The following is a 13,174-nucleotide window of genomic DNA, read 5'->3' as shown; positions in this document are numbered from 1 at the left end:
GTGGGCATGGCTTGGTGGTCAGATGACTGGGTGGCGTGGCCAATAACGATAAATAATAAAAATAATAAACAAAGTATGCAAGACAATAAGAGGTACCAAAAACCAACTTTCACACTTTACACACACACAACACAACACAACTGACTCACACAAAATGTAAAAGCAGCTGCATTTCACCCAAAATGGCCCCTGCAACAAGCAGGAACCTCACACAGCCACAAAAAGCTCAAAAACCAACTTTCACACTTTACACACACACAACACAACTGACTCACACACACACAAAATGCCACTTACAGCTTTGTGAGATTTTGTGTGTTTGTGTAGTTAAAGAAACACACCAAATTTCAAAAAGCTGCACAAATATTTTATTTTATTATTTTATTTATATTTTTTAGATCAGGAGTCTCCAACCTTAGTAACTTTAAGGTTTGTGGACTTCAATTCCCAGAGTTCCTCAGTCAGCAAAGGCAGATTGAGTTGCTCACCGAGGAGATAGATTGCAGGCAGGCAGATTCAGTTGCTAGCAGATGCAACTGATTGCAGCAGCTAGCAAAGCATGGCTTTGTGAGCCCGAAAGGAGCAGCAATAAGGCAAGTGGGGATGGGGCATTGGGTGGGCAGGGGCAGGGGCTATTGTAAGAGGTTGTAAAAAATGATTTTAAAAGCCTGTGATGATGAGACAACTCACCTGGGATCACCAGAGGAAAAAAAGATTTTAAAAGGTTCCTCTGACGATCCCAGCTGAAGTTGCCTGATCGCAGCCCAGAACCTCTTAAAAGGATTGTTTTAACAACCTCTTTGGCCGAAGAGCTTGTAGAAAACATATTTTTTAAGGTTCTGATGATGAGGCAACTCAGCTGGTATCGCCAGAGAAGCCTTCTAAAACCTTTTTTTTGCAACCTCTTCGGTCGAGGAGGTTGTTAAAAAAAAGAGTTTAAAGGGTTCTGACGATCCCAGCTGAGCCGCGGGATCATCAAAGGCTTTTTTTTTTACTTTTAAAGGCATTTTTTCGGCTGCAGGAAAAATGCTTTTAAAAGTAAAAAAAACCCAAACCTCTGATGATGGCACGGCTCAGCAGAGGCAGGGGGCGATACCAGGGATTTTTGCTACCGGTTCTTCGAACCACCAGCCGCCATCGCTACCAGATCACGCAATCCGGTCTGAACCGGGAGCATTTACCACTGGGCAAAATGGTTCTTCACGTAATCTTTCCTACCACTGAGACATTTATTTCTTTACTTTAACGGCTTGTATTCTCCCAGGTTTTGAAATTTCATAGGGAAATATGAATTTCCCTATGTGAAGTACAAACATTTGTACTTACGTGATGCGAAAGAAATGTTCACAATAAATACATTGTGAAGTAGCCAATTTTCCCTTGTTCATACTTGTAGCTGCTAAAATTATCACTCGGGTAATGCCTCCTTGAGATATTTTTACCCACATGGGTGTGTCAAACAAACCTCAAATAGAATAAGAACAAGATCAAACAATTTGCCCTTTGTACAAAAATATTACCCATATTTGTCCACCAGAAATAAATGCACAAAGACTTCCAGGTGCATATTTACTTTTCATTTTACCATGACAAGTATTTACTTACCAATCGTTTCTTTTTTTAAAGTGACATTTATAATTCCAAATAGCATATCTTTAGAACACGGGTATCAAACTCAAGACCTGGGGGCCAGATTTGGCCCGCGAGGTACTTAAATCTGGCCCACAGAGCCGCCCTGGAAACAGCAAATGACCATCCTGTGGTGCTTCTGTCAGTGAAAATGGAGCTTGGGAGGGCCATGTGCTACTCTCCTGAGCTGTTTTTGCTGGCAGAGGGTTGCAGGAGCCATGGCAATGGAGCTCGGGAGCCCATTCTTGCTGGCAGAGCCCTCGGGCCGCCACAGGCGCCCCCGACACAAGTGACCTCAAGCTGACCACGCCCATCCTGGCCACACCCATCCCAGCCCCCTGAGGCCAAACACAACCCTGGTGCGGCCCTCAATATAATCGAGCTTCACACCCCTGCTTTAGAATTATAGCCAAATGCATGTCAAAGCAATAGTAGAACTATTTCAGACTAAATGCAAATATTTCTCATATCCAGATACATTTGCTCTTTTGCATCATTTTATTTAGAATGCCAGGAAAACTTTAATTCATAAAGAAGTGAGTAGGTAATATATAATTTCACTTTCATTCCCTAAATTTTTATTTACTCATTTTTTCCATCAAAAGAACTAAAAAAACAACAACAATATATTCTGTCTCGCTGTTTGGTAGTCATCCAAACATATGGTTTAATAAGCCAGAAAACAAAATTATTTATACTAATTCTAAAATTGATAAACTTTGCTTTATTAAAAAAAAAAAGAGACATCAAGCTTGGTTTGATTCATTGACAATGAAAGGGATTAGAGCAGGGGTGTCCAAACTTGGTCCCTTTAAGACTTTTGGACTTCAACTTCCAGAGTCCCTCAGCCAGCAAAGCTGGCTGAGGAACTCTGGGAGTTGAAGTCCAAAAGTCTTAAAGGGACCAAGTTTGGACACCCCTGGATTAGAGGGTCATAAAAAGAAAAAAACCTCAACTTATAACCATCCATATAGCAGCCATTCAAAATTACAATGGCACTTAAAAAATTGACTTAACAACTAGTCCTCATAGTTAACCACTGTTGCAGTATCCCCAGGGTCACGTGATCAAAATTGAAGTCCTTGACAATTGGCATGTATTCACAGCGGTATCTTGGGGTCATGAGATCACCATCTGCAAGCTTCCCAGCCAATTTCCAACAAGCAAAGTCAATGGAGTAAACTGGATTCACTTAACAATCACTTGTTTCTCTTAACAACTAAAATGATTCGCTTGACAACTATGGCAAAAAAAGGTGGCAAAATCAGGCGCCTTACTTGACATTGGAAATTCTAGTTCCAATTGTGGTCATAAGTCAACCACAAAAGACAAAAGGAATAAAACTCTGAAATTGTAACTATAGTTGGAAAATATGATTCCGTTCATTTTCTAAATAGATCTTGGCATGCCACATAAACTTTAGCCTTGGAAACACTGCTTCCTCTTGCCTTAAAACAAATGCTATTTCATCACAGCTTACACAGTTGCCACAGTGGTTCTTTTAACAACCAAGTTTTCTGGAGATGTGTTTTCTGTTTGAATACCTCCACTTTTATGTTTTTTATGAACATATATTACAGGGAAATAATGCTGTCCAGATTTTGCTTGGAAATGACTGTATATTGTGTATCTGGGGAGAGGATGCAGAGATAATATAAGTTTTTTTAAAAAAAATGGAATATCTGATAAAAGAATATATGACATTTAATCACACTATAACAACTTGAGACTACTTGTCAGTCTAGACTAATTTTTATAATCCCTTTTATGAGCTAGACACGTTTTTCCTTTATTCTTTCAAATATTCAGAAGAGAATTATAAGGATTTCATAAAATGAACTACCTGCGGCTATAACTTGTTAATTATGTGGTGGTATACTTTAGAAGTCTATAGTCTTTGCCCATAAACTCTATGTGTAAATGTTTTTTTTATTTGTCTGTTTGACTACTAGCCTGTTACAGTCATGGAACACCAACAAAGTATTAATTTGGAAGACGAACTTGAAGCCCCAGAAGCTGTACATACAGGTAATCAAGTCAAAATATCCCTGATACAAAAGATAAATGACTGATTTCTGGACACCTTGCTTAACATTGAATTGTAATGGCAGCAGCAAGAACATGTTGTAGAATAGAGGTGGCATGTAGAGTTAATTCAATATATACATAAATTCTAAATTATATATGTGTGTGTCTGTGTCTCTCCGTGTATGTAAAAGTATATAAAATAATAAAATAAATAAAATAATAAAGTAAAGTAAAATCATATATATATATATGGACAAAACTCTTATCTTCTCAGCCTTTTGGCTAAAATCAAGTATAGTGTCCCTATGGTCATTAGGAGTTAACACTAACTTGTTTGTGCATAATCAGTATATGGCCACAGAAAATGTGTGTAAAAATGGTATTTCAAGTATGAATCAGGTAAACTGAGAGCCATCTAGGATTCTAATATGGGGACATAGGATATATAACAGGAAGCTCTGGAAAAAACTTCACTAATGGTTGACCCACAATTCCTAAGAGAAATTTATAGGATTTGGAAAGCTTTCTACAACATTTCCTCTCCCCATATTCTCCTTAAAAGAAATACCATATTTTTCGTACTATAAGATACTCCAGACTATAAGACACACCTAGCTTTTGGGGAGGAAAATAAGAAAAAAAATCTGCCTCTGCCTCCCAGCATCCATCTGTAAGTAAGTAAGTAAGTAAGGTTCTACATTCATCTGGCCCATTCACCATGGCCTGTTCTTCACCACCCATTCACTGCTGTCATGGCCCATTCACCATGGCCTGTTCCCCATAGCCTGTTCCCACTGCTGCCACGGCCCATTCGATGACACCTGTTCGCAGCGGCCCATTCAACACTGCGGCCTGTTTGCCACCATCACCACAGCCCATTCGCCACTGCCACCATTCTAGAACAGCTGATTGGCCCTGCACCAATCCCACTCCCCCACCACAATATTCACTGTATAAGACACACAGACATTTCCACCCACTTTTCTGGAGGGAAAAAGTGTGTCTTATACTCTGAAAAATATGGTAAATAGTCCAAGCTGGATCTTTTACAATCACCTCAAGTAACTAATTGACAAAATTAGTGGACCAGAAGAATGCTGTCAATATAATTTACTTGGACTTCAGTAAAGCATTTGATAAAATAGACCATAACTTACTACTAGATAAAGTAGAAAAATGTGGGTTAGACAGCATCACCACCAGATGGATTTGTAACTGGCTGACCAACCGCACTCAACGTGTAGTCCTCAATGGAATTACATCCACATGGAGGGAAGTATGCAGTGGAGTACCCCAAGGCTCTGTTTTAGGCACAGAACTCTTCAACATCTTCATCAATGACTTGGACAAGGGGATAGATGGGGAACTCATCAAATTTGCAGATGACACCAAGCTGGCAGGAATAGCCAACACTCCAGAAGATACATTGGGTGCTATCTAACAAAATGAAATTCAACAGTGAAAAAAGTAAGGTTCTACATTTAGGCAAAAAAACCAAAATGCACAGGTACCGTATATGTAGTACCTTGCTCAATAAGTAGTACCTGTGAGAGGGATCTTGGAGTCCTAGTGGAGCCAGCAGTGTGCAGCAGCTGCCAAAAAAGCCAACACAGTTCTGGGCTGCATAAACAGAGGGATAGAAGCAAGATCACGTGAAGTGTAATACCACTTTATAATGCCTTGGTAAGGCCACACTTGGAATACTGCATTCAGTTTTGGTAGCCACGATGTAAAAAAGATATTGAGACTCTAGAAAGAGTGCAGAGAAGAGCAACAAAGATGATTAGGGGACTGGAGACTAAAACATATGAAGAACGTTTGCAGGAACTTGGTATGTCTAGTTTAATGAAAAGAAGGACTAGGGGAGACATGATAGCAGTGTTCCAATATCTTAGGGGCTGCCACAAAGAAGAGGGAGTCAAACTATTCTCCAAAGCACCTGAAGGCAGGACAAGAAGCAATGGGTAGAAACTAATCACGGAGAGAAGCAACTTAGAACTAAGGAGAAATTTCCTGACAGTTAGGACAATCAATAAGTGGAACAACTTGCCTGCAGAAGTTGTGAATGCTCCAACACTGGAAATTTTTAAGAAAATGTTGGATAGCCATTTGTCTGAAATGGTGTAGGGTTTCCTGTCTGGGCAGGGGGTTGGACTAGAAGACCTCCAAGGTCCCTTCCAACTTTGTTATGTTATGTTATGTAATTGTCCACCAGTAGAACTGTAGTATGTATAAGATACATAACTATGAATTTTTGCACCCAAATGCCTCCTGATACAGCTCTATCTATATCTATCTATCTATCTATCTATCTATCTATCTATCTATCTATCTATCTATCTATCTATCTATCTATTGTCTAATTTATATGCAACCCATTTCACTATCCAAAGCAACTCTGAGGCGTTTGCAATACAACAATTTTTGGAGTGAATTGAATTTGGAAAAGCTTTTGCGGAAATTTTATTTCAAAAATAAAGCAATATTTTTCAGCCTCCATTGGGGAGATATCTGCCTATGCATCTGCTTTTCTATTTTCCTAACTAACCTTCTTTGTTGAAGCATCTAAAGAATTGATAATTAAAAAGAAAAAAATGAAAAGAAAATAAAGCTAAATAATACAAAATGGAAGCATTTTCTTCTTCTAGGACCTAAAGGGGTGATCAATGACTGGAGAAAATTTAAATTGGAGAGCCAAGACCAAGACCATCTTCCTCCAAGCAAGAGAGAGCTCCTCATCAGGCAAATCTCTTCGCCCTACAACTGTCAAAGCAGAGATCATAGAGACACCAGAGAACGAGTCAGTCGTAAGGTAAATTTATTTTTATTTATTTATTTATTTATCGTATTTGTATACCGCCCTATCTCCCTAGGGACTCAGGGCGGTTCACAGGCAAATAAAAAGGTACATATAAATACAAAGTAAAATAACAGTTAAAAAGCTTATTCTACATGGCCCAATTTTTTTAAAAACAATATAAATAATAAAACCCATTAAAACCAATATAAAATTAAAATCTAATCCAGTCCTGCACAGATGAATAGATGTGTTTTAAGCTCGCGACGGAAGGTTCGGAGGTCCGGAAGTTGACGAAGTCCTGGGGGGAGTTCATTCCAGAGGGTGGGAGCCCCCACAGAGAAGGCCCTTCCCCTGGGTGTCGCCAGATGACACTGCCTAACTGACGGCACCCTGAGGAGTCCCTCTCTGTGAGAGCGCACGGATCGGTGGGAGGTATTCGGTCGCAGCAGGCGGTCCCGTAAATAACCCGGCCCTATGCCATGGAGCGCTTTAAAGGTGGTTACCAAGACCTTGAAGCGCACCCGGAAGGCCACAGGCAGCCAGTGCAGTCTGCGCAGGAGAGGTGTCACATGGGAGCCATGAGGGGCTCCCTCTATCACCCGCGCAGCTGCATTCTGAACTACCTGGAGTCTCCGGGTGCTCCTCAAGGGGAGCCCCATGTAGAGAGCATTGCAGTAATCCAGACGAGACGTCACGAGGGCGTGAGTGACCGTGCATAGGGCATCCCGGTCTAGAAAGGGGCGCAACTGGCGAACCAGGCAAAAAGCTCTCCTGGAGACGGCCGTCAAATGATCTTCAAAAGACAGCCGTTCATCCAGGACACCCAAGTTGCGCACCCTCTCCATCGGGGCCAATGACTCGCCCCCAACAGTCAGCCGTGGACTCAGCTGACTGTACCGGGATGCCAGCATCCACAGCCACTCTGTCTTGGAGGGATTGAGCTTGAGCCTGTTTCTCCCCATCCAGACCCATACGGCTTCCAAACACCGGGACAGCACTTTGATAGCTTCGTTGGGGTGGCCCGGTGTGGAAAAGTACAGCTGGGTGTCATCAGCGTACAGCTGGTACCTCACACCGAAGCCACTGATGATCTCACCCAACGGCTTCATATAGATGTTGAACAGAAGGGGTGAGAGAATCGACCCCTGCGGCACCCCACAAGTGAGGTGCCTCGGGGTCGACCTCTGCCCCCCTGTCAACACCGTCTGTGACCGATCAGAGAGATAGGAGGAGAACCACCGATAAACGGTGCCTCCCACTCCTAATCCCTCCAACCGGCGCAGCAGGATACCATGGTCGATGGTATCAAAAGCCGCTGAGAGGTCTAATAGGACCAGGGCAGAGGAACAACCCCTATCCCTGGCCCTCCAGAGATCATCCACCAACGCGACCAAAGCCGTCTCAGTGCTGTAACCGGGCCGGAAACCGGACTGGAACGGGTCTAGATAGACAGTTTCATCCAGGTGTAGGGGAAACTGATGTGCCACCATACTCTCTACAACCTTCGCCGCGAAGCGAAGGTTGGAGACCGGACGATAATTACCTAAAACAGCCGGGTCTAGGGAAGGCTTCTTGAGGAGGGGCCTCACCACCGCCTCTTTCAAGGCGGCCGGAAAGACTCCCTCCAACAAAGAAGCGCTCGTAATCGCCTGGAGCCAGCCTCGTGTCACCTCCTGAGTGGCCAGTACCAACCAGGAGGGGCACGGGTCCAGTAAACACGTGGTGGCATTCAATCTACCCAACAACCTGTCCATGTCCTCGGGAGCCACAGGGTCAAACTCATCCCAAACAATGTCAACAAGACCACCCTCAGACGCCCCATCTGAATCGCCGCAATTTTGATCCAGACCGTCCCGAAGCTGAACGATTTTATCATATAGATAACCGTTAAACTCCTCAGCACATCCCTGCAACGGGTCATCCCGCTCCCCCTGATGAAGGAGGGAACGAGTCACCCGAAACAGGGCGGCTGGGCGGTTATCTGCCGACGCAATGAGGGAGGAGGCGTAGCAACGTCTCGCTTCCCTCAGTGCCACTAGGTAGGTCCTACTATAGGATCTAACTAGTGTCCGATCAGCCTCCGCACGGCTGGATCTCCAAACACTCTCTAGGCGTCTTCTCCGGTGTTTCATCTCCCTCAGCTCCTCAGAGAACCAAGGAGCTGGTTGAGACCTGCGCCGGGTCAGAGGCCGCAAAGGCACGACATGGTCTAAAGCCCCGGCTGCGGCTCGTTCCCAAGTCGCGACTAGTTCTTCAGCCGTGCCATGGGCAAGATCCTCAGGGAATGGCCCAAGCTCCGTCAGGAACCTCTCCGGGTCCATCAGGCGCCTGGGACGGAACCACCGTATTGGTCCCGTCTCCCTGCGGTGTTGGATGGCGGTCTGAAAATCTAGACGAAGGAGAGAGTGATCTGACCATGACAACGGCTCAATGACTACATCTCCTAAAACCAGATCACTCATCCACTGACCAGAGATAAAAATCAAATCCAGTGTGCCTCCCCCAATGTGGGTGGGGCCATCCACTACTTGAGTCAGGTCCATGGCCATCATGGAGGCCATGAACTCCCGAACCGATGCTGATGATGTGCCGGACGAAGGCAGGTTAAAGTCCCCCATGACCATAAGTCTAGGGGTCTCAACCGTCACCCCGGCAACCACCTCCAACAACTCGGGCAGGGCTGTCGTCACACAGCAAGGAGCCAGGTACGTGACTAACAAGCCCAACTGACCCCTATGGCCCCACTTCACAAGGAGGGATTCACAACCGGCAATCTGAGGAACAGTGGTCTCCCTCGGCTCCAGACTTTCTGAGGGAAAGAAAGATGATGTAATGGAAAAGATGCACAGGGGAAGGTTTCAGATAATTTTTCTATATATTCAAGAAATATGGGGTAGGCTTGTTATGCTAATGCACATAACATTTTCACCATGATGTCAGATGTATAGTTAATATGCATGAGACTGAATATGGCATCATACATGTTTCGAAATCAGAACTGTTCCAGGCAAGAGAAGATAGATCCCATTTAATAAATTGGTGTGGGTATGAAAGCCATGTCACACAATCCACATTCTTAGAAACTATGGGGGAGAAGCCTGTGTGACCCCACAGTCTCCCTCTTTCATATATTCCTGGAACATGTAAGTGAGATCATTTTAACCCCTGGAATAGTTTTGGGGATCTTTTAGCACTCGAAATGTTGCAAACTCCTCCTTGGTGTAGCCTAGAAGAGGGATGCTGGGAGCAGAGCAAAGTCTAGAAGACAACAAGTTTTTTTACCTGTCATAGAACCAAATAAGTAGGATTCCTATAGAAAATAGTTTTCCCTACTTTTATATTTTACTAATATTTTACTACATTTGCAGTGTTAAAGACACAAAGAACGAGGGAAATGTATTTCCGAAGATCAGACTGGATATTGGGAGATGACCATTTTATAATTTTACCATGCCTTGCATTAGCCAACTTGTGAAAAAGTTTAATGGTTCCAAGTCATTGGCAAAAACTAGGTTGATGTTTCTTGACAGTGCACAACTAGAATAGAATCCTCATTGTTCCAAAACTAGATATATCTTATTATAACATCCTGTACCAAACAATGCCATATTTATTTCTCTGATCCAGTTTCATCATTGAAATGCCTATATTGTAGTCAACTCACTTTCATTTTGTGACAATATATAGTAGAAATCATCCTCTTGACGGTACTGTCAACATTGGATGGAAAGCCTGCATCAGGATCAACGACCTACCAATGCTCATTGGAATAAATATATTTACATGGAAGCTTTTGAACTTTCAGTGCGGTTCTTTGAGTATAAAATGTTCTATTTATATTCCACGAGACTGCATGAAATCTCTCATTTCTCATTTCAATGGCTTGGCCATTAAATCAGCACTTGTAATTCAATGTATTCTTACAATTACTTGTAGATGAGTGTGCAAGAATATGAGTTGTTGAATGTCAAAGAAGATGAGAGTTGTTTACAGCAATACCGGAAGCGCTGCATGAAGAACATGCACGAGCGATTGAGCTTTGCGCCAAGGCACGGCTATGTTTCTGAGCTGCAGGATGGGAAGGAGTTCCTGGAAGCTGTGGAGAAAGAACACAAAGCCACCACTGTAATTGTCCATATCTATGAAGATGACATCAAGGAGTGTGAGGCACTCAACAATAGCCTTAATAGTCTTGCTGCTGAGTACTCCATTGTGAAATTTTGCAAAATCAAGGCTGCTAACACAGGGGCAGGAGACCGTTTCTCCAGTGATGTTCTTCCAACACTACTTGTCTACAAAGGTGGGCAGCTTGTAAGCAATTTCATTAGTGTAACTGACCAATTGAATGGAGAATTTTCTACTACAGATGTGGAGACTTTCTTAAATGAGTATGGGTTACTTCCTCAGAAAGGAATTCCAGAAGTTGACAATGATAATATGGATGAACAAGAAATTGAACAGTAGATAAGTTATCTAGTATTTCATTATCTGTGCTCAGTGAATTTTTAGTTTGGATCCCCTTTGGGGCCAAATTTACGTAGGAAATGCTGCATATAGATGCAATAGAAAAGACTTGTTAAGAAAGTATAGAAAGATATAAAAGAAATAAGGGATGCCCAGATCTTAGCCTGATGATTCATTTTTGTTTTTTTCCTCTTCTTGTCACTTTTTCAAGAAATAAGAGAACAAATTAGGATTGGTGAAATCTATTTACCAAGGGGATGCAATGTTAGATGTAAATCATCCAATTATAACTATACCCTTGGCAGTATGGGCAATTTTCAGAGACCACTGCAGATGGTTTAATACTTGACATTAACTTTTTTGGAAGGATAGGAGTAGGAAGTGAGATTGTTTTAATTCTCATTTGGAAGGAATTTGGCTAAGGTAAAACACATATAGAAGTTGACAAATCCCTAAAGGTATATTTGTACAAGGTATATTTGGATGGAGCTACTAACATTATAAAACTTTCAGCAAGTATTCAAAAGGAAACTTTGATTTCATTAGAGTTTTAGAGATGCAAAACATTTGCCACATTAAGGGTAAAGACAAGTTTCCTTTTGAACACTGAATATTCAGGGCAGCTCTAAACTCTGGTGAACACCAACTTTGGTCAGGATTTGGTCTATCAACAGTTTTCTAATTCTGAATTTCCTTGGTTTACCTATATTCATGCAAGAAGTCCTATATTCATGCAAGAAGTCCTTTTTGAGAATACATGTGGAACCCAATAAAAATATAAGATAGAAATACAACAGACTCATAACATCTTACAACGTAACTGTTATAGCTTAGTTAATTAAAAATAGTTATCTAAGGGATCAGGCATCTAAGCATCTCAGGGATGTTTTCAGAATGTTGTTGCAGTGCCAGAAGTGTCAGAATCTGGATAGGTTGGAATAGGATCAAGCTTACCCCTTGCAAGATTGACTAGCTATAGATATTTGGATCTCCCACTCCCCCCAGTTCAGGTGTCTTCCATTTTTAGCCTTAAAAACAGTTGTACCATCATCAGGACTGTTGTATAATTTGAGGTGTCCGCCTGGATTAACAGGTCTTGCTTAAGAAACAGGTGGCAGTGGTGGCCAAAAAGGCCCTTGCACAGATTCATCTTGTGTACCAATTGCATGCATTTTTGTACCAGGAAACCCTCCTCACAATCATTCATGCTTTGATCAACTTTCATGAGCTCTTCGTGGAACTTTAATTGAAGAGCCAGAAACTGCAGCAGCAGAGGTGGTTCTGAGCATGCTACATTATGCCTATGTAATTCTGCTGCTTGGTGAGCTATAATGATTGCAGGTAATCATTATGAGCGCAATCCAAGATAAGTTATCACCTATAAAGCCCTTTACAGCATAGGGTCTGGTTATTTGAAGGACAGTTTATTTCCTGGGATGTCTACCCATTCATTAAGGGCAGTTAAGTAAGTCACTTAAATAGCAACACCTGATGCTTGTCCAAAAGACAGTCATAATTGGAAATATGGTTTTCCAATATTTCATTTCAGAAATGTAACTAAAAATAGGGGGAAGTGAGAATTTCACTTTAGCGAGATATCCTAAAAATTCATTTTTCTTGAATGGCTAAAATGGCTATTACCAGCACTTAAGTATGGGCCTGTAGTGTGTTATAGCTGCCAAAATAGTCAATGTAGTCCTAGGTTGCAGAACAGAGCAAGATCACATGAAGTGATAGTATTTATTTATTTTATTTATTTAAAATAAAATAAATAATAAATAAATAAGTGATAATACTTGTTAATATTGCACCGGCAAGCCCACACTTGGAATACTGCATCCAATTCTGATCACCATGATACAAAAAAGATTCTGATTCAGTGGAATGAAGTTGTAGGTGCTCCCATCATTGGGGGTTTTCAAGAAGAGTCTGGAATTGTCTGCTTGAGCAATGGGTTGGACTAGAAGACAACCCTAGTATTCTATGTTCTACATTCTATTATGATCAGACAGAGTCAACATGGCTTGAGTCCAGTGGTGAAATCTGAACCGGTTTACTACTGGTTGCGCATGTGTGCTGCACGCATGCTCGCACAATGCGCACCATGCACCAAAAGTGAAGTGCGTGCGTGTGCAGTGCACGCCAAAATGAGGCATGGGGTAAGTCAACAGGGGTGATCAGCTGTGGCACACGATCTTTTTTTTTACTTTTAAAAGCATTTTTAACAACCTATTTGGCCGAATAGGTTGTAAA

General features: G+C 42.1%; 2 protein-coding genes across 2 annotated transcripts in view; one reads left to right on the top strand and one right to left on the bottom strand.

The window, feature by feature from the left end:
- The first annotated feature begins 2,554 nt into the window (after positions 1-2,554).
- On the top strand, positions 2,555-13,148 carry PDC (phosducin). The gene is made up of 3 exons (XM_058177872.1): positions 2,555-3,657; positions 6,306-6,469; positions 10,394-13,148. Exons 1-3 carry the CDS (start codon positions 3,594-3,596, stop codon positions 10,919-10,921), a joined length of 756 nt encoding a protein of 251 aa, XP_058033855.1. The 5' UTR covers positions 2,555-3,593; the 3' UTR covers positions 10,922-13,148.
- Positions 10,414-13,174, bottom strand: part of ODR4 (odr-4 GPCR localization factor homolog) — a 39,347-nt gene continuing 36,586 nt past the window's right edge. Inside the window, exon 15 of the transcript XR_009154532.1 lies at positions 10,414-10,553. The gene's annotated coding sequence lies outside the window, so the exon portion shown is untranslated. The remainder of the gene's footprint in view (positions 10,554-13,174) is intronic.

The sequence above is a fragment of the Ahaetulla prasina genome, chromosome 3 (genome assembly GCF_028640845.1).
Source record: "Ahaetulla prasina isolate Xishuangbanna chromosome 3, ASM2864084v1, whole genome shotgun sequence".
NCBI classification, from domain to species: Eukaryota; Metazoa; Chordata; class Lepidosauria; order Squamata; family Colubridae; genus Ahaetulla; species Ahaetulla prasina.
Note: the sequence above shows the minus strand (reverse complement) of the source record. Positions and strands in the feature narration are given on the sequence as shown.